General features: G+C 40.2%; 2 protein-coding genes across 10 annotated transcripts in view; one reads left to right on the plus strand and one right to left on the minus strand.

Moving 5' to 3' along the window:
- Positions 1–25,674, minus strand: part of GTDC1 (glycosyltransferase like domain containing 1) — a 179,272-nt gene extending 153,598 nt beyond the window's left edge. For 6 of the 9 annotated variants that reach the window (XM_032693233.1, XM_032693229.1, XM_032693222.1 and 3 more), the window contains exons 1-3: positions 25,602–25,674; positions 15,906–16,007; positions 930–1,133 (exon numbers count right to left, since the gene is read on the minus strand). The gene's annotated coding sequence lies outside the window, so the exon portion shown is untranslated. Of the gene's footprint in view, positions 1–929; positions 1,134–1,491; positions 1,689–14,536; positions 14,617–15,815; positions 16,008–25,601 lie in introns of those variants that run through there. The other 3 variants (XM_032693225.1, XM_032693224.1, XM_032693226.1) reach the window with 3 other exon arrangements.
- LOC116789807 (formin-like protein 5) overlaps positions 1–26,962 on the plus strand; it is a 51,689-nt gene extending 24,727 nt beyond the window's left edge. The window contains exons 2-3 of the mRNA XM_032694027.1: positions 25,430–25,929; positions 26,747–26,962. Coding sequence (XP_032549918.1) covers positions 25,430–25,929; positions 26,747–26,759 — 513 coding nt within the window. The 3' untranslated portion in view covers positions 26,760–26,962. The remainder of the gene's footprint in view (positions 1–25,429; positions 25,930–26,746) is intronic.
- The last annotated feature ends 200 nt before the right edge of the window (positions 26,963–27,162 follow it).

Here is a 27,162-nt window from a genome sequence, read left to right on the forward strand (position 1 = left end):
TAAGACTGTCTTTTCATTACTTCACCACATATCTATATTAATACCTTTAATTTGTTACTCTTCTATTACATTCAGTACAGGTTGCCTGATGAATTCAGAAGTTACTGGAAAAGAAAGAGGAGAAGAGAAGGAATGGCACTGACACCCTGGGTCACAGCTGCTTCTTTCCTTAAGGGATCAGGCTTCGATCAGTTTTACAGGCACAGAACCTGTTACAATTGAGTCTTTTCATCTTGAAAATTTTTGAGACTTGTATTTTAAATATTAATAAAAACATTTAATAATATTTAACATTAATTTGAAAATATTGAAAATTTATTGATTCTCAGCATGAGGAACACTAATTTCCCCACCAACAATAACAAAATACAATCTCAATTCATGTTGGCTACCACTAGTTTGAACAATGGAATTCCACATTTTTGTTTTTTTGGTGGGAGGAGGTAGAATAGTAAGTAGGAAACACATATCTGAATGGCCAAATATTTTTGATCATCTCTTCCCTTTGCTGTAGGGCCCACCTGTCACTTGGGTCTGTCAGTCTGTGCCTCCTGTACAGCCACAGGAATTACAGGTACAGCACAATTGTTACCAGACATACTTCGTTCATGATTTTAACATTTCCCCCTCTGCTTCAACCATGTGAATGCAGGTTTTGATTAAAACGAGAAAAAGTGAAATTATCAAGCATGTTGCTAATTTTGCCTTGAAGGAGAGCTCCTTTGATTCCCAAAACCTGTAACTTTGCCACACTTACCATACACTGGGAGCACAATGTGAACTGTGCCATTATTTCAGGGCAAGCACAATAAAAAATCATTAGTAGACACCTAGTAACATTAAGAACTCCAAATCCACTGGACCCATCAAGAACTACACCCTCTCTCTTTTTCTTTAAGAAACACCATATTTATCAGAAGTATTATTACCTGCATCCAAACTGGGAGCAGTAAAACACCAGGTAGTGCTGCTTCGGAGCTCTTCATCAAACCAGTCTGGGAATCTTGGCTATGGATCCCAGCGGTGAGCAGGACTTTTCCCAACCCATTCTATCTGCTTCAGTCCAATGGACAGATGGTAAAGTGCAATTCCCCAATTGTAGCAGCGTTCTTTAATCTGAGTAGAGTTGAGGGCTGAAAAGAAAAGAGAATTTGAGCTCAGTTGATCTAACTTTCCAGGTGTTTAACCTAAGAAGGGTCTCAGAGAAGTCCAGAGAGGTTGTGGAGTCCCCATCCCTATAAGTGTTCAAGACCAGCCCTGGACAGGGCTTGGAGCAACCTGGTCTAGTGAAAGGTATCCCTGCCCATGTTCAGGGGGCTGGAACTAGATCATCCTGAAGGTCCTTCCAACCCAAACCATTCTGAGGTTCTGTGAAGAAGCTTCATCAAATAACTACTCAATACTACATCACAAATATTTATCCCAAAGTATCTCCACAGATGGAGACTCACAGCCTCTTAGGGTAACTTGTTCCAATGTCTGACCACTCACAGCAAAAAACTTCCCATGTTTTAATGAAATTGCCTCTATTTCAGCTTGTGCCCCTGAGCCCACTCATCTCAAGGCTAAACTGTGCCAGCTCTCCCTGCCTCTCCTCGTGGCATCCCTGTATCCTTACACTGGAGTTTCCCAACCTGTTTTCTGTACCAGCTACAGTTTTCCTGTATTTTCGTGACTGAACTACGTGACTGATTGGAAATATTTCTCCAGTATTCTTTGTATCATCTGAAAAATAAAGGAGTAAAAATTAAATCACCAATGAAACTGCTGGCTAAGGTATCTGGCCACGAACACATTGGAGACCCACTAAATGTGGGTCTTTCTCATCCCATTAGAAGTTACACTTTAAAGCAACAGGGCATTTTTAATATTTTTCTGTATCTCAGCCACATAGAATCTGAGGTTTTATATCAAAATATTTTCTTGCAAAGATTTAATGCTTTAAAGAAATTAGTTTAATATAGCAATGTGAGCCAGGCACACAATCCTATTAAAAAAAATATCAGCTTTGTCTCACAAATCCTTCTATCACAAAACCATAGTGATCAACATTAATTATTTAATTTTTTTTTTTTTTTTAGCTTTTAAGCCTTCACTGATGGAAGTCCAAGTTAACCTTTAGTTTACTTTGTCCTGGGCTAAATCCACTGTGACATCCTTTTTGCCCTTTTAAATACAGCAACTTTTTGGAAGTCTTCCAGTACTTTGAAATAAACACATTTACAAGATATGCAACAATTAACATGAGTGGTTCTAGAGGCTCCTGAGACAGCTCTGAAGTCCCTATGATGTGATGTCCAGATATGTTTATATAGTTTTTTACTTAATAGTTAATTTCAGAAATCACTCCTTTACCATCTTCAGCAAAGTGGGTGTGAACTTTCTACTCCAAACAAAAAATGATATGGGAATGGAGAAACATTAAAGTATGAAAAAGAGCAAAAATTACATTAAAAAGGCCAAAAAATACATTAAACAGTAAAGTTTATGCTTCAGGATGTCTAAAGAGTGAGCTGACTTGGAAACACACTAAAAATGACCATTTCACCCTGTAGCTGGTTTTGTTGGAGCAGAGGAACAACTGCATTAGACACAAAGATCAGAAGATGATTGTGATGTTTATACACCTAAAAGTTGGTATATGCCCACTTCTCATCGCAAGTCAGGACATGTTTCTACTATTTCTCAAAATGACAAGGTTTAACACTTTTTGCTTCAGTCTTCACAGAAGAACTTGAGATTCTCAACAGCAGTTAAATTGTCAGAGAGTTTCCAGTCAAAGCTTCCAGAGAGATAAGGTAGGAAGAGGATGAGAGGGTATTTCTCAAAACAAATTCAACTGGCAAAGTCTGAGGTCCTTACTGAATACCAAAAGAAGTAGTTGAAATAGCTCTTCAGTCACCTGCAATTACCTTCAAAAGCTTGTGAAAGTCAGAAAAGCTCCCAAAGACACTGAAATGCCAGCAAAAAAAACCCAAAAGAGAAGAAAATAAGAATTACAGACAATTAAACCTTACTTCCATACCCACAGGATACCAAACAAAGAGATTAAACCACCTATATGTGCACACCTAGAGGACTGGCCAAGCAAGATTTGTCAGGGGAAAAAACAAAAGTCACATCAAACTAATTTTAATTTTCCCCTTTGACCAGAAATGCATCTTGACTTCAGTCAGGTTTTCTCACAGTACATTTTAGAAAATAAGAGACAATACAGTCTAGGTTGTATCACTAAGAACCAGTAACATACAGGGTGTAAAGCTGCATGGTGGGAGTAAGTCCAGTGGTTTTCCATGGGAATGGCAGAACACGGAACAGGCAGGATTGTGTCCTCACTCCAGTGTGATTCAGTATTTCACTGGTGGCTTGCAGAGCATACACTTAAAAACATCAGCAAGTAACACTGAGCTCTGGAAGGCATTGCAAGTGAATACTGGAATTTTATATACCTTCAACTGGATTGAGAGCTTGAACCCTAAGAAAGAAGTAGTTTAGCAATTAAATTACAAATTACATCTTTTTTTACTGTATTTTTTTAATGCATAATCAAGTCAGCAATGATCCAAACACATTTCATCCTACCTGAAAACAGGAGATGAGCAATCTCAGGATCCCTTACAGATCAATTTATGTATTATTATATTGTTACAGTTATAGTATGGATCTACACTAAAACAATGGGAATGGAATGGAGAAAAATGGATGAAAAGATACTTCTACACCAGTGAAGCAGCACAGAGGTCCCAGCACTGTAGAGGCACAGATGACCCATCCTCACAGATCTCCTGCTGATCTTCACCTGTTCTGTCCCCCAGACTTGTCTTAAAGTGCTGAACCTCCATGTGGAAGAACAGAATTCAGAAGTAATTCTGAGCAGAATCCATGTAAACAGCCCTAATTCTCCACACAGCCTTTTGTGAAAAAGACACTGCTCAGCCCAGAGTCTCTAAAACACAAGGATTTTCAAAAAATTACCAGGGAAGTAGTCAGATAGCACTTTTTTTTAATAGCTACACATACTGTGGCTCTTCCATCAGACAACTGGTAGGAACATAAACCTCCAAACTTTTTTTGTTTTTACAACATGTAAAAAGTTTTATTTTTAATATATATCGTGATTTTAAGAAGTACAACTAAACAGAGCACTACCTGTAATTTTCTAATTATTCTAATATATTTTTCGCAAGTTTTTAATGTCACAATTTAAATTATGAACTCTTTATTTCAAGATGATTAATTAGAGTATGCTCATTTGGGGAACAAGAGTTCAATATCCTAATATCAATTAAACAAAATGCACTCCTTTAGCTTAAGATTAAAAACCAAAATGCAGCCAAAAGTTTTCTTCCTCATATCTGTCAGATCACAAAAGCATCCAGTACAGCAGGATAAGGTTGCCAGAAACCCCAAGACTTTCAAAAATGTATTTTTTAGTGTAGTGGCTTAGCAATGAAGCTGCACAGAAATGACACCCGAGCTTAGGACAGTAAGCCTTTTTGCCAATGAATTTCTTGTAAAGTCAACAATTATAATTTATTCTGATCCTTGTGTCATCATATTAGTAGTTATTTTTCAGCAATCCCAGAGCAGCAACAAATAATGCCATAGAAGAGGACTGATATAATTACAGGCTGAAAAAGATAGGCCAGCACCCTTACACTCAAACTACCCTCTGTGCTCCTTCATACCCATATGTTGCTAATAAAACTGTTTGAATCATACCTATGAGACAGTTTTACTGATATTGTATCAGGTCCCTGGGTTCTTTGTATGAGATACGATGTCACCAGCACTATAACTATGCAAATTTTGTGATACAGGATCCCACTGGACACGGTATTACATACGTAATTCGCAGTATGAAACTGTGCATTAAAAATAATTCTAGTGTTATATAAATGAAACCACTATGTTTATTGAAAAGCTCGCCACACTACAACGAAATCAAATTTAAAAAGCAATAAAGAGCGACTGATGTGCTCATAGCAAAGATGGCAACATTGCTGTTTTTCCCCAAACAATGTAAATTTTGCTTTGTGTTCATGTGGTAATACTTTACAGAAACTTTTAGCACTGGCACTAGACAAATGCAACCCCACCAACAATATTAATTAATGACTTAAATAGGAACCCACAGAGTCCCACTTCTAGAAACAACCATGTGATGTTCAGCAAGAACCACTGTATTCACATACAGTGAATTCTCAGCTTCTACTACTAACCATAGTATTATAAAGACTAGGAAATGCAGCATTAAAAACCCAACAGCTTGAGCATATCAACACACAACGTGCTGAAGCACCTCAAACATCATCTTCTGGTCAGAAAACACCAGCACTCCAATTCTGCATCCAACCTCAGACCTCTGTGTGACCTCAGGCAAACGAGGCTTCATCCCAGCTGGTATCACATGCATCAAGGTCCCTCATCTCTTCCTGCATAACAACGGGGTCAGTGCTTTATAAACATCACAAATACCTGCAAAAAGGCACATCAGAGATCTTAAAAATAAGCGTTGCAAGGAGAGACAGAAAGGTGCAATCCGAAACCTGACAGCGCAGGCAGCTCAATACACATTCCCCTCTTCCATGTTGCCAGTGATTCTTCCCTCCACTACTGGTTGCTGCAGGTGGGAAATGCTGGAGCTTGTGAGCATTTTTAAAAGAAATCAGAAAAAGGTACCAGGCTGGCATTGTAAGTGAGTCTGGTAAAGAGTCAGACTAAGGAGATAAAAGGACATGATTTCGCCAAGGTGCTGTGAGAATTAATAAACCAGATAATTTTATAAAGTAAATTGTACAGTAAATTGTGTAGTAAATTGTCTAATACATATGGGAAAAACCACAGCTCAGTATTCCCTGGTAATATTTTAATGCCTTCCACTACAGCTAGAAACATAAATGACACACAGCACAAGCAGCTAAGGAGTCTCACACTGAGAAGCACCAGCTTTAAGTAACTGATGCAAGAAAACAGAGTTGTAACCAGGTACTCTAAGGAAGATAAGAACTGACTGATTCCTGTAATTGTGTGCTTCCACTACAGGGGTAGCTTAAGCAGTAACTTCTCCTACAATTTTCCTTGACGCCACTCTCTGTGCAATACAAAAGCCATAACAGTTTTATTCTGTTTAAAAATCAATAAATTGCAGCTTAGGTGACATCTGACAAGGCAGAAAGCTCATGCTCCACTCCATGAACATTCTGCCCTCTGGTATTGCTGCTATGTTTTATCATCACACAGTCTGTAGAGAATTATACCTATTTTTCAAAGTTTGAAAAAAAAAAAAAATCCCCCTCCTTCCCAAATATGGCCCAAAGCTGTTATGAAGCAACTTATTTTTAGAAAAAGCACTTATGCAGATACTTAATTTTAATTAATAGTCTCAGTGACTTCAACATTTGCACAGTGAGACAACTCCACGCTTCAATTAAAGCCTGCACAGAAATGCTGTGCTGATTCATGGCCAAAAGCATGACAGGAACATCATTATATAAAATGCTCTTCAAATTTAAAGAAAAAAAATAAACAGCACCTTGCCCTCAAACAGAGCATTAGAAACCTCTAAAACTCACAGCTCGAGTAGAACTTACAGGTTGCTGAATATGAGAGTGCTAGGGGGAAGATACATTCAATGAAATGGTTCAAGTTGGGCAAAAGAATTTTGGGGAAATATCTTAACTAAGTGGAAGCAATACAAGCCCAGGTATCCAATCCCTGGCATCTACCATCTGCCAAGGCTGGATTTCAGGAGTGGAGAATCTTAACCAGAAAAAGCAGAGGCAGCTGCACCTTTACTTCTGATGTCTTGCTCTCTTTTTCCATTGTTCACATCGCAGATAAATGGATTTCTTTCAATAAACAATTAATTACACCCAGGTCAGTTCCTCCAGAGATTATCGGGGACATTTCAGCAGACAGTCACTTCCAAGGAACAGTCACTCTGAGTTGTAATTCTGTCTATTGTAATATACCAATAATAAATCTAATTTTGAATTATCTGATACACAAGAAACACTAGTTAAGTTTTTCTCACTATCTGTGTAATATCATAAACTGTAGGCTTTAAATTTTAGGCAGAAACCTTAAGGTAATTGGTAACAAATTTTTGTTAAAATACTCTGGTCTTATTTATAAGCAAAACTGTGGCACTTGATGGCCTGTGGCTCTCTACTACCAACTCAGAATTTCAGAAGTTAAGCATAAGAAAACCTTCATTCCAGGACAGGCAAGCAATACTTAAAAAGTAATCCCACCATGCTTTTATTAGGGCATCACGAGGCACAAGGCATCAGCTACCAAAGCCTTATGAAGGCTGATGGTAAAACTGAGATAAAGGTAAAAATTTTTTAGTAGCCACTAAGAGTTAAATTGTTTAAAGAAATGCCAGGTATGAGAAGTGGCTTCCCAAACAACCTGCTGCTTTTCTCCTTCATTTCAACTAACCACCTGGTGCTGTGCCATGAATCTGGCTGCCAGACAATGGGGAAGGCAGAAGTCACAGGAGTTTGCTGCTAGTTGGGGTGTCACCTCCTTGGGATGCTCCTTTGGGTTGTGAGCATCCACCGTCCAGCCCCAGAATCACCCCCTCTCCACAAAAGATGCTGAGCTAAAGTCACTTCCAACTTGCAGAACCTCCATCAAACGAGGCTTCTCATCACAAAGCTGTGCTACACCAACAGTGAAGAGAGACCAAGTTGCCTCTTCTCTGCCTCTGTGACCAGAACAGCACAGCCCAGGAGACAGACAACCTCAAGCAATAAAACAGATACACAAGCACAGGTAGAAATTAACACCTCAGCAGTAACCTACAGGACCAGTTTCTTCCCAGGATATCCACTTCACTCCCGCTGAGTGCCAGCCCTGCCAGCCTGCCCTGACTCACAAAGGCAGAGAGATATCACAGAGATAAAACCAAGCCCAGCCAGATCTGCCTTGGCCCTGCACAGCACCTGCTTGTGCATTTCCCCCACCCTTTCACATCTAATTTACAGAGTGCATTATCCACCCTGGTCTCACCTGAGCAGTGACTGGAGCTAGAATCAGTTCAGTGATTAGCACTTAAGTGAGATGCAGAAAGAAAACAGAACACACTGCAAGACTTTCTGAAAATGCATTATTTTTTATTCCAACTCCATTAAGCAGTCCAGTGCTTCTAAAGGATTAATGAAAAAGCATCAAGAAATAATACAGAAGAGGAATGCTGATTCTCAAGGAACATGCCAACAACACATAATGAAGAGCAGACACCTCTCTGGTAGTGAAGAGTAAAGCCAGGATGTCACAGGGACATGTGACCTTGCCCACTTGATCCAGTCACTGAGTTTATTTGATTTTTATGAAACAGCATTTTGATAATTCCTCCCTGAATATCAGATTCACTCTAATACTCACCAATATACAACACTGTCGTTATTCCTACAAAACTCACAACACATTTTTTCCACGTCCAGTTTTAGTAAAGAAAAGTCTGCCTAAACATGCAGAACAGAAAACATTACCTTAAAATTAATACCAAAATGCAGCCAATGAGTGTATGTATAATAAGGATTATTTCCACAAACTTTGTTACGCACAATGTTTCATTTACAGCTGTTATTTTATAAGCAGGAACTGAAGGCAAGCCAGGAAGAGTAGAAGTAAATAAGTTTCTAAACAAACAACTTACAGAGATGTTTTTTAACAGGACCAGACAAAACATTCCTTAAAGTTGCATTTACAAGCCAAAGCTGACCTGAGGCACCACACTGAGTATGTATGAGAAAACCTACATGGATACTGACCTTAATAAAACTAGAGGGGTAAATTTTGCACAGGGAAGACATGCTCTTGAACAAATGTTTTCCAATGTATTAGGCACACAGAAGCTTTTTTCTGCATCAAGAACCACACGTCACGTTCCCTAAACTGCTTCTTTTCTTGACCAAACACGCTGTGGGGACAACCTAAAGAGGCTGCCCCTTGGTGTTCCTCTTTGAGGTTCCAAACTGCAGTTTCCACTAACAATGAAAATATGTGGATTCCCCCCCCCCCCAAAAAATCAGTCAAATTTAAGATGACCTTTTCTAAGCTCATGTGTAAAAAAATACCCTAAGTGATTAGAGACTGTCAACACCAAGAGAAGTTCTGATGGAGCTTTTTATTGACTTTAAATCAAGCACAGACCCAAAACCACAGTAATGCAAAAGTAGGGAGAGCTGAGGACGACAAGCAGCATGAATTGCTGTGTAAGATGCAAGAGGATCCGAGAACAGAACTAGTGACTGGTCTTGGTCTAATTTAAAACACAAATGGAAAGAAAAGGAAAAAAAAAAAACCCACACTAATTCCACACCTACCAGGCCTTCCTAGATCTATTTATGCATAAAACCCAATAAAACTAAATGAGATATATTGAACTGTGTATCCCAACACCAGTCTCAGCTGAGGAACTTCACTCAAGACCCTAGCACACATCACAACAGAGGTCATTAAGTTAATACCCCAGGCAGAGCTGCTCTCCAGCCAGACATCAGCCTAACATAGGAAGACATTCCTGACTGCTGGGTTGTGAGGTCCTGGCACAGGTTGCCCAGAGAAGCTGTGGCTGCCCCATCTCTGAAGTGTCCAAGGCCAGGATGGACAGGGCTTGAAGCAACCTGGTCTAGTGGAAGGTGTCCCTGCCCATGACAAAGGGCTGGAATAAGATGAGCTTTACAGGCCCTTCCAATCCAAACTATTCTGTGACCTTTCAGTTCTGAAGAGTGACCCCTCACCGTGTCACCAAAAATATCTCTTCAATAGATCATAAAATAATTTAAACACTTGAAGACAACATCTCAATCTCTTATTTGGATACTATAGAACATTCTGGAAGCTTTCTTTGCAAAAGTCTTGTTAGCAGAAGCAACAAACTCTAACAGCACTGAACCTTTAAAACAACTCTCAACAGCCTAAAGTGCCAGACCCACATCCAAGACCCAAACTGTAAATCACCTTCCTGATCATAAAGAACCAAATGGTTAATAAGACTGGACACATTTAATTCTTTGTACTCCATAGATTAAAGAACAATTAAGAGGCTGGAAGTAGAAATTGGCTTAAGCTGAAATTACTCAGTTGTGTGGACAGAATTCTTTTGTATGCAGGACAGCATTTACATATCTAATATAAGATACTTAAATAGGTTTACATTGACTTAAAAATAGCATTTTAAATAGATTCTTATTCAAAAAAAGCTTGCTTTACATATGAGTAACTAGATCACCAGATGTAAAAAACCTCACATGCCCCATGTAGAACATGCAAGCTCTTGCCCATTCCTCTCTCTGCCTCAAACTCTGAGTTGTAGAGCTTTAGACCATCATAATCAATCAATTAAATAAAATTCAGAATATAATGTTCTAACACTGTCTTTAAAGTTAAATACAATACTGGCCAATGCTTACCAGGTTACACACACTAAGCAGTTCAAGTAATAATCACAATGAATGTGTAATTTATGCCCATTCACCTTGATTTATATGAACTATCATATATAAGTCTCATGCATTCATTTTAAGTCATTGGGAAGGATCCCATTTTTCCTGATCTGAATCAATGTTCAGTCTGAACTCAGGCACTTCATATTTTTTTGCATTAAACAGAATCATTCTTCGCACATAGGGGAGGATGCCTGGGGCTGCACAGTCCTTTGTAATCTCAGCAACTGGCCCTATCATTCCCTGTGATAGTTATGCTGAAAAAAATAAGATCAACCAAATTTCCAGCTGCCCTTCCAACTGTGGGAGAAACAGATCAGCCCATTCTTTACTTCTGAAGAAAAGGTCCTGCAAAGGTCAGCCTTTCACATGAATACAGATCATTAACACTGAATACACAACTACTTTGACGCTCACTTTTTGTTTGTATAACTGGAATTCCATTGTACCTATTTCAGGATGTTCTATACTTTATACTTATATATATATATATATATATGATGTTTAAGGTCCTTCCAACCCAAACCATTCTATGATTCTGTGATATATATATATATGTGCATATGTATACACACACCCCCATTAGCTTGTTTCCAAACTGATATATAACGGAAGGTTTGCTTATTGAATCAGAAAGAAGCCACCCAATGTTAAGTCATTTCTCTCAAAGTATTGTGCTGATGAGACAAACTATAATTTATCAAATAAGCTTCACAGTAGCCTGCCCTGAATGCAAAAAGCACTAAACCACACAATATGGATTGGAAAAAGCAGGTGCAAAGTGTGCCAATTGCCTAACTGGGAAGTGTTACTTATTTTTACCACAAGCCACAGTTCCTCTGTCCCATGGAGAGACAGCCTTCTCCTCAGGGCTGTTAAATCTCTTCTAGAACATAAAATCTAGACCCAAAACTCGCATTGCAGCATCTAAGCTCATGCAGCTTCTAAAACAGTGTTTACTCTAGAGCTGGGTCTACACTGACCTAGGCAGCAGCCTACCACATCACTTCAAACATATCTCACATACAGAAAAGGACTGATGGAACATCAGTCCTCATTACAAACAGCAACACTGACAGATTAAAGAAAAAACCCACATTATTTGTGGGAAGGAGAAGAGGGGTGGGTTACAATCATCCTGAGTCAGACAAGTCACACTACACCACCTGATGTTACACTGCCAGGCACTGTAAAAGCAAGCCTGGCCCTGGCTTGGAAATTCCACAGTCTACAGAAAACCCATGAAAATAAAATAATACCAAAAATAATAAAATTAAGAAAGAGCCCTCATGGGTTTAGCATAGAGCTTCCAAAAGTTATCAAAGTATAGTATTCTTATTTCAATTCCTGAGTGATCCAAAGATAATCAGTTTTTTTCCCCTCAATCAAAATCCATGCAAGTAACTCTCACCTAGAACAAGTTACATGCCAACACAACAAGTGACAGAAGGACTGTGTGTACAGGACATCTGATTTCCCCTAAGCATGTCCAGATGCCAATTAGCCTAAAATCATTTAGTTCCTGAGTCTCCAAAAAGACACAGTTATGTTAAATTATGAGAATCCCAAAAGCCAAACATCCACCTTGAAAAATGCTTCAGTCTTATTGGTTTGCACTCACCTTTTCCTATTTTTGCAGAGACTAACTGCAGAAACAGCACCCAAACAATTTTAATTTGTGACCTTTTAACATAAATGCTAATTTCTTTGACTAGCTCTTTTACAGCCCATCCCATGTTCCTCCAAATACGAGCTGCCCAAAAATACTCTGCGTGAAAAACTAAATGTTCCCAGTGACAACTCTGATCACATCATTCTTTGCACATGAACACTGAAAGATGCAACAACAGCAAAACCCACTAGTTATTCTTATAACTTCAGACTAAATCCTAAATATAGTATGTTTTCAAATTCTCTTTCCTAAAATTCAAATAATATGTTCATTGCTTTAACCAAAAGCTAGCAAAGTACAAGTTGTATTGTGCTGCAGGCCATAAAGGGAACGTTCTTTATTTGAATCATGGTTGGATGAAGATGAAAAGTAGTTTTTGAAAATTTACAACAGTTCTGACACTACTGTGTGTTCCTCATTACAAGTTATCCCCCTCTATTTATCAGACTGAGTCCAGACCTTTCACTAACTTCAAAAAGATAGTTTTTATCAATTCTTCATGTCTTTATATCCAACCATAGGAAAACTGCATAGAATATAGGGAAAATCCCTGGTTGAGAAAAAAAACAGGGGTAAGAGAAGGACCACAGCAGCTGCTTCAGTCAGGCAGGAGAGGCTGTGGTTGAAAAGTAACGTTTAGTAATTATAGTAATGCACTCAGGTGACCTTTAGTTAGCACTTACCTATCCTAAGTAACCATTCGGCCATAAAAAAATGTTCTCAAGTAAAGAGAACTTGTTTGGAATTATCAGAAGCTTTCTCCTCTTCTCCACCTTGGACTGACATATCACTAGCACTGCTTCCAGTACTTCACAGCAGAGAGCTGTATTTTGCTTGTGAATTCCCTGGAATTCTTCATTTCTCTACCCCAAACAAAGCTTTCCCCAAAATTAAACTGTTCTTAGATTAATTTCTGGAGAGTATCTGGGAGGCTTCATTCCGTATTAAACAGGCTGTGCTTGCCTGTGGCAGCCTTTGTTAGCTCTGTACATTCAGACATTGGGTTTACAGGTGGAAAAGTAAAGTCTCAATTATGGAGAGATTTCAATACTAAAAAATACCTTAAATTTGACTTTCTGAAAAATATATTACCAGCCTTCAAGTCAGTCTTTACATGCAGCATTACAGAACAAAATATCATGTGCTGAGATGCAAATACAGGTTTGAAACGAGACCACAGCTACATTATTTTCTTGCAAGGCAAACACCTGACATCAGTCCCTGACATCAGACTGTGAAGGTACCTCAAGGAGCCACCACAACTACACCTACAAGCAGGGAATGTTCTAAACAGAAAGGGAAAGGACAGCCTGCAACTGATTCCAGAGCTTCCCAGATGATCCAGGATGCAAATGTAGAGGTGGTGAAAATGTAGTCTGTCACCACATGCAACAAAGTCTTGCAGGAGCAGACAGAGCCCTGACCTTTCCGCAAGCTGCCAGAGTCCCAACTTACAGGACACAAGTGACTGCTGCTGTTTTCAAAGACTTTTAAAGGCTTTGCTAGCAAAGCCCTTTGCTAAAATGTTCTTTCTCTTATTCTTTCTTCACATACTGTTTGCTGTGGGATAACAGATAAAGCCTCCAACTCAGGCAGTTCCTCAAAGGACTCCAGGGAACATCTGGAGATCTCTCAAGATGCTGGACACTAACAGGGTATGAAACACCTACACTGCAGTAAAGATCACCTGAAACAAGGTGTCCAAGCTCAGACGTGCAATTAAGTGTCTCAGAACTACAAACACCACTTAGAAATCCAGAGCCATTTAGTTTGGAATCACACAGGAATTACTAGCGAGGTCACTTAGGAGGTGTCATCCTTACAGGACAGCATCCAGTTCAATGACAGAGAGCACAGACCTCACTGGCAAATCTCAGGGCTCCCTAAATACTCACCTGTGCATTAAACACCACATACAGTCTAAAACACCAGCAATAAAACCTTCTATAACAGCATCCCACCAACTCTTCTGATTTGTTTTCAGCATAAATGTACAAAGACTTTACATGCTTATATAAAAACTCAGCAAATTAAAGCTGACATGAGCTGCAACACAGCATTTTTTAACTAAGAGGAAGAATCAAACCAGTATTTCTCTACTTTGTTTTCCCAGTGTTTGAAATGGTTTCTGTACACCTTTGCTGTGAAATAAGCTGAGTAGCAGTTACCTCACCACAACATTTTTCAAACACTTATCACTACACATTGTTGATAAAGAAGTTTTCATCCTATAACTACTAAAACTTTTCTTCTCAAAGCAGGATAGCAGCTGAAGTTCAGTCACATAACAGAAGTCTTCAGAGAGGTTTACCAAAAATTAAAGATATTTTATTTCTCAAAGCAAAATAACACATTGCACTTGGAAGATGTTTGCTCTCCATACTGACTAACACCTGTTACATACCTGAAGGGGTTTCTTGAGCAAGCCAAGTCTCCCAGCAATTCCAGGCTGTAATTACACTGATCAAATCATCCCCACATGCATTAAGAAATGGAAAGCAAGAAGGAGAGTCTGATTTCATACAGCATATTAAAAGAATAAACATGGAAATTCTGACCATACATTAAGGCAATTCTTACACCCAAACAACTTGATAATATAGCATTGAGTACCAACACAGTTTTTTTTTTTCATAAATTATGATCTAAACAGAATACTAGTCAATTCACCAAAAGATATCAAAGATATCCCTTTATTACAAATGATCCAAGTATCCCCCTTGAGGCTATGGCTATCAGAAAGCATTTAGTTGGCTCCCAAGCCAATATTTTTCGGATCTGTTTTATTATGAAACTGTAACACATTTTCAATAACTTTTAGCTTTGCTATACAGAGCAACAAATAATTTCCCAGAACTCCTTTGGAAAATCTGACATGCGAAACGATTCTCTAGTCAACTTGTGTATTATTAAGCTGAAAAAAAAACCCCCATATACCGGATCATTTGATCACTGGAGAAAATGGAAAAGTATTGGGAGCTTCAGGACAGATGGACGAACTTCAGGTCACATAAAACACTACCAAGGCTGTATTTGAAGAAAAATGTGAAAGTTTGTGAAAGCGCCCCGGGTGAAAATACTTTGTGTTGCTAAGAAACATCATCCCTGATGATGGATGAATTAAATTGTCTCAGTTAGCAGAGCCAACTCCAGGCATCCCTCGTTTATTAGCAGAATGTTTTCTTGTACTGGTAATTTATTTCAACAGCTACATACAAATAAAAAGCCCTACCTTGAAATGAAACTAAGAATTTCAAACTTGCATAATTAATGCTAAGAGACAGAATAGAGTTTACATCTTGAACAGAATTTAATAACTAACATTTAAAAATGTAAACTTTGAAAATAAGTATTAATACATCCAGACCATTAAGAACTTACTTTAGGATAAAATGAAGTGTATGTTTCTGCAGTGAAATATATTGTTCAACTTCCAACACAACATAAAATAATCCAGTGAAGAATAAAACTCTTCAAATATTTCTAAGCACTGAACAACATCGATATTCAGGTAACCACATTTTTAACATCTCTGAGAGAAAAGCACATTAATTTGTCATGCATTGTTATGATGACACCAACATAAAAATTACACATGAAGGAAATAATGCAAACCACCTGCTTTTCTCATGTGGATGTTGTCTTCATGTTTCACTCAGTTGCTTTATTAATATCTTACTTACTGCTTCTCCTGCAGAACACATTTGTGAAGTTAGAGCAGTGTTATCTTTCCATTTCTCAAACGTTTGCTGATGAACTCCCACGGATCATACCTGCTTTGCCAGCTGTGCACTGCCTTAAGTGAAGTCCCTTCAAAAAGGCATAGCTAGAGCAGAGGACGGCCACCAGCTGCACATTGGGCCAGAGGAGCTCACCTGAAAGGGGAAAGAACAGAGAGCACATCTCACCTGGCACAGCCTTCAGAAGAAACAACAGCAAAAGCAAAGCACAGCGAGCAGGGAGCCCCAGTGTGAGCAGGACAGTCCTGAGATCAGGAAGCAGACACCCAACTGCTGCTCAGAGATGAGGGAAAAGGGCAGGGCTTTCTTAATAACCCAGAAAGAAACAGCAGAATTTTATGCCACCCAGAAACCAACAGGGTTGTTGCGCTGAGAATAAACCAAGGGCAAAGACCCATTTTGCAAGAACACAGTTGGAAAAGGGGAGAATCATTAAAGAAAATAAATTTTCACTTGTCTGATGCCAAGGCTTTGGGGCTTTTTACTAGAGTGTGTTCTAATGGAGATTTCACATTGGAAGTTCCAAGTTTTAGGCCCAGAGAGTCCAATCTAAGGAAAAAGGTGGAAAACCCTCTATAAACTCTTCTTCAGATCACATCACAGCTTCCAAGCCAGAAATTACCACACACAGTAATATGCTCAGCTAGTCAATACACAGGGGCAACCACAGAGGCTCTTCCCAAATAACTCTGTTCCCACCATGGAACAGAGTTACCACTGGAGAGCCCAAGGAGAAGTATTAAACAATGATACCCATTTGGCTGCACTACAGGAGATGTGTTTCTTACAGGCCTAATAAAGGAAGAGCTTGAAAGGCAGAAGTCTTTCAAAACCTCAGAGGATATGTCTTATCTGCACCACTTCTGCTTCTGGAATCCCAGAAATCCTGAAGACAGAAGGCAGATCAGACTGCAGCTTTCCTAGGCACAGATGTTGCAATCACATCTGCCTTAACTGTAAGCCACAGTCCTTGCTACTTTCCAACTCTTTTGCAGCATCTCTTAGTTGCTTTGGCTTTGGAAATGCCAGCGCAGAGGATAAAATCAAGTGTTTCTGATCCCATCAGGTATAGAAAAACAACATAAAAATGCCTGCAGATTACGTTACAAGCAAAGAGCATGAAAGACAAGGGTTTGAAGTAGAGAGACCATTTCTTGCCCTCCTCCCTTGTCTACATGATTCACAAAATAACACTTCAAATATTGAGATCTGATTGATCAAAGATTTTTTTTAAAGTGTCAATCTGCAGCCATGAAGAATAACCATTTGTGTATGGATCAGACACAGAAGTTTAATTAAAGGTGAGTTTTACACATCACTCCAACAAACTGAACCGCCACTGACCCGTGGGTGCTGATCCGTGTAAACATTCTCCAAGCTTTTTTAATTTCAACTCATTAAAAAATCCCCTCCCTTAACACCCCTACCTACAAGATGTTGGATTTAATTTGTCCAATTTTGTGCGAGGTAGACACAGACAGAAAGAAGCAAGACCAGCAATGGTCCCAAAGACTATGAAGGGATCAGAGCACAATCCACCCATTCTGCTCCAAAGGTCAGGTCTGCAACAAGGTCCGGGTTGCAGGACTCTGAAAACAATAAGCTTCTTCCTCTTGACATTTCCGTTGCAGGATTATTTAATGTTTTATTTATTACTTGGATGATATACAAAATAGTTGCAGAGGTTGGCAGTTACCTTGGAAGGGCTGTGAGCATTCTGGGAAGCAGAGTTCTACTTGAAAAAAGTGGGACTAAATGATTAATAGAGCTGAAACCGGAGTTTTAATACTGAACTTTTAATACTGATTTTTCAAGGATTAAAAATAATTCGAATTTTTGATAATAATAATAGGAGTATTTTATGCAAAAGATGGTAAGATTCATTCTGTTCATCACTGATTAAGGTTGTATATGATGTTCAGGTCTCAATACAGAAACAGGAAACAAAAGCTCTGAAGAAAAACCAAGCAATCTGGGAGAGTTAAACAGGCTTGGTGAGTACAAAAAAAAAAGATGAGTAGAGAAAGAGGGTGCAGGCTTCCAAATAGGTTACAAGCAATTACAAGAATCATGTCCCACTACTGCAATATCCACAGCAGAAAAAAAAAAAAAAAAAAAAAAAGAACCAACTCAAGAAGCTTAACGGGTTAGAAAAAAAAAATTAGAATAGTATTAGAGGAAATAAGCTACCTCGAGGGATAGTTAAACAAGGGATTAGGTTATGGAGGGGTTACACAAATCTTCACTGATTGTTTTTAAGACCTGGTTAGAGGAACATGTCAGAAGTGGCCTATACACATCTATCTTTACACTGAGCTGCATGCTCACACATTCAGTACAGGGCCTCAGTGCAGAGCGATGACCCCCAGAGATCCACGTTTTCTTTGCTAAACTTAAAGGCTGCACGAGTTTAGGTTCCTGCCAGGAGACTCAGCAGGTGACCTGACTGCTCCTTAGAGCTCCAAGCAGGCTTTTGATATCTCCCTTTTCTAAATAGCCAAGGCAGGCTGTGATTGACAATCTTCCCTCACATCAAGCATGCTACCTTAAACGTGAAGGACTCTGAATGATTCACCAGGGAAATAAAGTCAAAGTACAGAGAAGAAAATGGCAACTGATCCCGGGAATCCCATCCTGAGAAGGAAATCACAACTGCCCAACTGGGCAAGGATGTGCACATCCCATTAGTACCTAGAGCTACAGGTAGTTATATTTTCTTTTCTAGCACCTACAATAAATAAGCCTTAATAAAAAGCAGTATTTAACAAAGTATTTAGAGAAACAGGGAGGGAAGGTTTGACGTTTCTAAGCTTATTTTCACAGCGGTATGAAAGGAAATGAGGTAGAGTCAGAGCTAATTCTCCTTATATAATTTCACACAGAATGATTAGTTCTGCCCCAACAGTAACAGCTTTCCAGAGGGTCCTACTTGTCTCCAAGATTGCATACAGATGCTTTAAGTGTAGCTTTCCTATTCTCCGCTGACAACCAACTTAAAAGGCCAATATAATATTCAATTTCCTACAGAATGAAATTCACAGTGTGAATAGTAAAATAATGTCAGAGCTACCATGAAACTGCAGTTCCATGTTGGGGGCTGCGACTTTTAAAAGTTTAATTGTGAAATGGGTTCACAGAGAGGCACATGCAAAGCCTCCTGGAGCTTTAGGTGTGTCCTCTGGTCACCAGGGACGTCCAAGAGCAGCACAAGCTGTGGCTGGACAACAAGAGGGCAAAGGCACAGAGGAGGAGCATTTGTGTCACATGCCCTGCTGGATTTTTTCCCTTTAGAAGGCAGGTTTCAATCATTCCTGTGTTAATGCTCCCCCTCTCTTAAGCCTGATTAGGAAAGACATTCCACATGCTGAAGGTGGTGGAATTCCTAAGTCACCTGGGTCGCTTCTGGGTGAAATACCAATTACTGGTAATTCACTGGAACAAGGCCTACAAAAAAAGAAAGCCCTAAAAGACACCCCTCAGCCCAATGGTGAACATATCACATGGATAATCCTAAAACTCTTTGCAAAAACTTGTAATAGGTATTAGTACTTTTATAAAGCACTGCAGTGCTTTGTGTTTAATCCTTGAATAGACACTAGTAGAAAAGCCATATTCAATTCCAAAATTGCTACTGCAAATTCCAGCTCAGCTACTACTATTCCTTTAAAAACATACAGGTTTGTAAAGGATATATACAAATATACATAATAGTAAATTTAACTATCAATGAAGAACTTAAATCACACCCCAAAACAGCATGCAAAATAATATTATAAGAACCTTAAATGTGTATATCTTGCAGTTTTTAGCACAACCATTTGTTTTACAAAAGACCCACAGATTAAATACAAAGCACACTATTAGTTATAGGCACAAGAACGACCAATTTTTTATGCCTTGCCAGAAATAATGACTAATTAGGCCAGCACCACCCTGCAGTCATTTCCATAAATCTTGCCTTTATGTTTAAATCACAACAAAAAGAAAACTGACTTAACAACAACAAGAGCATATTTCTCATTAAAGTTTTCTTAAAGCAAGATCAGGACAAGAAATTATTCTCTGAAGTCAAAAGAACAATGTTACTGTTTATCTGGAGAACTTTAACTCAAACCAAACACAAAGTTACACTCAGAAATTTGCTGTATTAAACTGCAATCCAGTAGTCAGACAAGGAAATTGGGAAAACTTTCAACTGGGAAATCACAAAACATGGGATTTCACAGAATCCTGATGGATTTCTTCTTTTGCAAAGTCATCTCACAGCTTATTCCTTGTGTAAACCTTGAAAAGAAACGGAATATAAAAGACGCAATATGTTCAACTACTTGTTGAATTTTTGTTTTCTGGCATATTTGTATGTAAAGTAAATATCAAAGCAGAAAGATATGTAGGAAATACAACACTGAGCATCAGATGAAACGAGAATTTGTACTTCAATTAAGATTTTAGTTTTAAAATTATGGTGCTTCTGAGAAACCACTTGTTTAATTATATGCACCAGGCAAGATATTTATAAAAACACCTTATTTTCACTATGCAGCAGGGACTTTATTTCTATATTATTTACAAAAGTGTCACCCAGTAAATAAAATAAACCCCAATAAAACAGAATCAAGATCTATACAGTCAAATACTCCATAATAATGTAATTCATGCAAGGCTTTGAGGTTGTTTTTCCCTCTCCAAACCAATCTGGTTGGAAAGAAGAGGAAAAAGAGAGATATTTTTCCAAGAGCTGGTCTAGAAACAGTGTGCTTGCTCTTCTTTCTCCCAGATATTCTGCCACTACAGTCACACACCATCACTGCTCTGCCTAATCCTCCATTCCGAGTTTCCAGCATTCCCAAACATTTACTCTTGCATGCACAAGGGTTTGATATTCTCCAAGTGCTCCCATACAATGGCTTTACAACACTTCTGTTTCTGCTATGAACATTTTATTAGGCTTTTCGGAGGGTGAACCAAAATTCTCAGTTCTGGAGAGAAATAACTCATGGCAACAGCGAGGTCTCCATCCTTCATTCCAACATGCTTGACCACTGAATCCTGCCAGGGTGAGTAATGCCCAACATGGGCCATGGATTCCATCCCAGAGAAGGAATAAAGCAGTGCATCATATTAAATCTGCATCCAATTACTTAGGCGTGAACTTGAGGGGTGTGTTTTTCCCTCAATGACAGCTTCTAAAAACAACTGTGAAAGAAATCTTGCACTTTGGATGGCGTTTTATTCATCAAGACCACGATCACCACAAGTTTTCTGCTGCCAGAGGCATGGCCAAAGTAACCTTTTTAAGAACCACTGTTGTAGCTCCAAGAAGAAAACATTCCCACGGTATTTATGGCAATATCATACTTGTCCCATTGAGCATCACTAACACAGACAACCTGCTGCACAAACAGGCATCTGACTGCTCAAAAATAAGCTTGGAACAAAACTGGAAAATAGCACATGAAGCCACACTGTTGCAGAGCTACAATACAGATGTTTTCAGATGCAAAACTGGTTAAATTCCCCTTTTTTCGGTCACACTGACATTAATTTTTCCACCAATTTTCCATAACAATTCAGCAAAACTACAACACTTCAGCAAAATTAAGTTATGAAGAATGTATTTAATCCAGTTGCATCTGAAGTGCCAAGAAGAAAATTTCTGCTAATCACATACATATTAAATTTTTCATGTTTGATTATATGTAAACCTACACACACACAAATACCCAAACTAAAGTTGCTTATACAGCATTAACTTAGGATTTGTGAGTCTCAACTGTTTGTGTTCTTTGTTTCAACCCTAAAAAAACAATTATTCAAGGGGCAAAAAAACCAAACCACACTCAGTGCCTGTTTACCTCCAACTTCTGCATTTCATCATTAATGTTACACAGTTCATTGTTAATTTTAGACATTCCTCCAGTTCTTATTCGGACATCAAAGAGCTGCACATACCCAAAGTACCAGCAATCTGAAATCCTGACTTCCCTACTTACTAAATAAATGACTAAAAGTCATTTATAACTTGAAAATATCTTTGATTTCTTGCCTACAGGAAATACTGCCGATCAAAAATAAAACATATATGTATATATATGCTCCCATATATCCATACGGGTGGGGTCCAGTTTTGGGATAATAGACTGTTGGGAGACGTGGTTTTCAGATTTATATTTCATACTCTGGTGCTTCACACGTTTGTTTTTACTTTCACATCTGACGTGCAGCAATATGGCCAGCGAAGGTGCGCGTTTAAGACACCCTTTGATACAAATCCATGGAGAAGTGAAATTCACACTGGGATTCGTGTCCTTCCAGCACTCAGGCACTGCTTCCCCACTGCTAACTGCACCACTTACGGATGGCTGGGGGCAGGGGGAGGCTGCCTCTCCACAGCCCCCTGTTAACAATTCTGCCACCAAAGATTAACATGATTTTCCTGCTTTACAAACTTAGTAGAGTGCATTTCTCACTCACAAGTGGGGGAAAAAAACCATGACAGCCATTTTTTTTCCATGGAATCCTAGCAGCCTTGCATATGTATTTAGAGTTTGTTCTTCAATTTTGCAATTCTTTTGGATTAGAAGTAATAGTAAATTATACAAGTAATCCCAGACAATGAGATACTTGCTCTGTTCAAGTGAGTAAATCATTTGCCTTTGTTTTTCTACTACTCCCACTACACAGCAGCTCATGTCTCAGGCAGTGGCACATAGAGGCCCTAAAACAGAAGAGTCAACATTAAGGTCCTGTTATTTATACCAGTATCATAGAACAGAATCATTAAATACTTCGGGTAAGAAGGAACCTTAAACATCATCTAGTTCCAAACCCGTGCAAACCTTCCACTAGCCCAGGTTGCTCCAAGTCCCATCCAGCCTGGCCTTGAACACTTACAACAACTAAACACTCATATCACTAAAAGCCAAACCTCAAAATATATTTTCAGCATATTTCCTTACACCAGAACACAATTCTGTTCACACAGGAACATATATATGTTTCTTCTGAGCACACAATTTAAGGATCCAATTCTTATAGGAACAGCGGTTAACTCAGTTATTTAACCAGGGAACATCTCAACTCCTTGGACAACACTTCATCTTTGCAGCTGGAAGAGCTAACACAAGACAACATTTCACAACAAATGCAAAAAGCTCAACAGCTGCAGGAGCAATGCCTTATCCCAATGGCTCTCCCAGCCTGGACTATACAGAACAGTTTTGGACAAACACATTCTGATCTTGTGAAGCCAAACAATGAGATGCATATATATTTTATTTATTTTCTACAAGTTAGAATCCAGATCTAACAAGTCATATTACAAACAGTAAGGAATCTGAATACAGCAAATGCTTCTAAAACTACTGGCCCCTCCCTACATCAGGAAGTGTCTGGGGGCAATCACAGCTTCCAACAGCCATTCAGGTTTTGCCCAAGAAGTTTATTCCAGGAGTCCTGAGCGAAGGAAAGTACACTGGTAACATACTGTTTTGATGACAGAATGTATGTTTAGACACTCTCACCAGTGCAGGACATTGGCCAGAGACCACAAACCTTCACTGCTTTAATCAAAATAAAGTAGCAGAGTCCACTCTGCAGACTGGGTCAGAGGCCTACAGTGCCCAAGGCATGTGGCTCTGAGCTATGGGCTCAAAGCACTTTGCAGTCACAGGGTGTAGAAAACATTTATAAAAAGCTAAGCCAGGGACTTTTTGTTTTCATATTCTCAAATTTTATTGAGCAGAAATGTTTGAGGATAGTTTATTGCTTTTACCGGCCACTCTAAAATGGGCCTCCAGCCAACCAGGTCTTTAAAATATGTCTATATCTTTTAAAACAACATTAAGGAAGTTGTATAAGTTTTACATTGGAGTCTGAGTGACTTAGCAGCAAAAGGGACACATTTCAGCTGTAACACAGGCATGACTTCTGCAGCAGCACCTGCTGCACTTGGTACTGATCCTAAGGCAGGAGAGAGACATACAAGAGTTAATTAACAGGCATTTAACTCGTGGCAAATCCCAGAAGGCTGAAATTCAGGTGTAACAGTATTACTGCATGAGAATTCAAACTGTGCATTTACCAGCTGAAGAAAGAATTTGGTGCTCTATTCGTAAAGTACCAACACTTGGAGCTGAACAGAGCTTGCTGCCTAGTTTCTACCATCGCTATCAATCAACTGGGAAACTGATCCAAAAGTTTGTAAACAACGCATGTTTACAAGACGTATTTGTATACTCTTACATTTGTAAACACCACGGTGTTTACAAATATAGTGAGGATGACCCGTGCTTTTTTACATGTGGCAGGCACAGAGATACGAAAAAAGCCAGCACTGATTTAAAATCCTGCCTGCCCTTAATTGATTTGTGTAACCTGGATTCACACACTTAAACTGATTTTAGTACACCTGGACTTCCAAGAAGAGGGAGAAAAAAAGATGAAGCAAGAAGAATACACTCTACATTAGGCCTTGAAAGCTTCAATTAAAATTCAATACTATGCTTTGTATAGAGGTTCTTAACATGAAAAACCCGTCATGGTTAAGATTTAAGGTTAACCAGGTTAATAGAGTCCAATAAAATAGCTCTATTGAATTATGCCAAACCATTGTCATAAGCCACACTAAAACCTGCTGCTCGACTTTACCTGTCTATTGGCTAAACCAACTCACAGTAATGTGCACCCACTTCTCATCAGCCAGAAAACCCTCCCATAAACTAAGCTTCAAACTCTTTCTCTGCTTCTTAAAAATAAAAAAAAAAATAGTAATAAAGTTCATGTATTTGCACCTTAAAGGGTTTCTCTCCTCCAATCTGCTGCCCTAGCCACCGCAGTCATGTGTTAAAACCTGCCAAGTCCCACTCATCCCAGACACGCTTCCCTAAACTTGGGATATGCTTTGCAAACTACATTTAAGCAACTCCTCAGCTGCAAAGCAGTACGTCCCACGGCATTTTTAGCCTAAAATAATAAAACTAAAATCTACATATTTTTTAAAACTTAAGCATTCTTAATTTTTTTTTTTTTTTTTTGGTTTTCCTTCTATAAAGCACGATGCTACGCCAAAACTAAGGCACATTTTTCCAGGTAGTTTCACCAGCAGAACTGTTTGCATGCACTAACATTTTGACGCTGGGAGCTGCAAAAACCTTAAAGCAGTTTCATTCCATTTAACTGCTTAAAAAAAAAAAAAAAAAAAAAAAAAAGGCAGCCGCTGGACGCGAAAGCAAAAAACCAAAAGGTAAAAACAAGAGTGTCCGCGGGGAAAGGCGCTTTAAACGCCGAGGGGGCCCGGGGTGGCGCAGCCCGAGCTCCCCCAGCAGCACCTGCGGGGCCAGGCCCGGCCAGGCCGCGTTCCGCCGCCCGGGGCAGGGCCGGGGATCGCGGGGGCAGGGCCGGGGGGAGCCGAGGGGACCCGGCAGCCCCTGCCCGCCCTGCCCGGCCCGGCAGCCATGTTGGGGCAGCCTGGAGGCGGCACCGGGGCTCCCCGGGGGGACGAGCGGCCCTGACTCCCCCCCGGCCAGGCTCTATCCCAAGGGGTCCACCCTCCGCAGGTGCCGGAGCCGCGGCGGGCGGAGCCGGGTCCTCTGGGCTCCACTCGGCTCCCCCTGCCCAGAGCCCCCTCTCCACGCCGGTCCTGCCGAGCGCCCGCCCCGCTGACCCCTTCCCTCCCTCCCGGGCTGGCGCGGGCGGCCCCGCTGCTCACCCCACCCCGAGGGCGCTCACCTCCTCCTCCTCCTCCTCCTCCTCTTCCTCCTCCTCCTCCTCACTCCCGCCTGGAGACCGTCGGCACCGACGCGCCGCCGTGCCGGCCCCTCCCTCGGCTCAGAGCCGGCCCCCCTCCCGCCCCGCCGCCCGGGGACCCTCCCTGCCCGCGGGGAGAGGGGACCCGCCACCCGGGGGGCTCCCCCCGGGATGTCCCGGCTGATGGAGCGGGGCGGGGTGGGGGGGGGGTGAGGAGAAGGGAACCTGAGCGAAGTGATGCGGGAGGGGAAACAAACCGTGCGAAGGAAGCGAGGAGACACTCAGGAAGAGTTTGGGAGGGGTGGAAGGGGTAAATAACGAGGAGTTGTTCACCAGGTGGGCTAAATAAAAAAAAATTAAAACTAACGATTTTCTGGGAGAAGCAGCTGAAAAGAGTGAAAATCAGGGCTGTTACCGGTTAGAAATGAGTAGGAGGTGTGTGTGTTTTTCCCTAGCTCAAGCCTTCTCAGGTGGTGCTGCTCCTGGGAGAGCTGGGCAGGTGTTATCATAGAATCATCACAGAATCACAGAATAGTTTGTGTTCGAAGGGACCTCTAAAGCTCATCTCATTCCAACCCCCCTGCCATGGGCAGGGACACCTTCCGCTAGACCAGGTTGCTCCAAACCCTGTCCAACCTGGCCTTGGACACTTCCAGGGATCCAGGGGCAATTACAGCCTCTCTGGGCAACCTGTGCCAGGGCCTCACCACCCTCACAGGGAAGGATTTCTTCCTCATATGTAATCTAAACCTACTCTCTCTCTCAGCTTGAGCCCATTCCCCCTTGTCCCGTCACTACATGCCCTTGCAAATAGTCTTGCCCCATCTTTCCTGTAAGTTTCCTTAAGGTACTGGAAGGCCACAATTATGTCACCTCAAAGCCTTCTCTTTTTCAGGCTGAACAATCCCAATTCTCTCAACCTTTTCTCATAGGAGATGTGCTCCATCCCTTAGATCAACTTGGTTATCATTCCAGCCAGGTGTATCAACCCTCTTTTTGGCCACAGTGAATGGCAAACCTCTCCAGGAAGACTTTTTTAGAAGAGAAATGTTTTGTCACACTGACTCAGTTTAGCGTGGTGTTATCTCTGGTATGTAGACATAAACTTTTTTTATTTTTTTTAATAGGAAGTCAAAATGAGTAACATCTAATGGAGTGACAAAACAAAATTTCCACAGAGTACAGCTGTGAGAAGCATCAACACCAGTAACTTGAGGAGTTATGTATTTTTTCCTGCTCTGGCTAGTCAGTGATTATGAAAGAGTGACGAGAAGGCTGATTTGCATAAGAAATGCCCTCAGGACAATGCGGAGTTTTGTTTCACGAGTTTTTAGGTTCAAAAAGCCAAGTAAAGTTGTTTTCCAATAACTTTCCACTGTCCTGCACTTTTGAATTCCTGACTCTGCCAAGCTATGGAAATGCCAGAATGTCACAAGGCAGACAGTTCTTCCTGGGTTTTACCTAGGCAGAAGTGGTAAAACCTGAAAATCTTTTAATATTTATTACACACCTTATAAATAATTTTGTAAGATTGTGTCTTTCA

The sequence above is a fragment of the Chiroxiphia lanceolata genome, chromosome 7 (genome assembly GCF_009829145.1).
Source record: "Chiroxiphia lanceolata isolate bChiLan1 chromosome 7, bChiLan1.pri, whole genome shotgun sequence".
Classification (NCBI taxonomy): domain Eukaryota; kingdom Metazoa; phylum Chordata; class Aves; order Passeriformes; family Pipridae; genus Chiroxiphia; species Chiroxiphia lanceolata.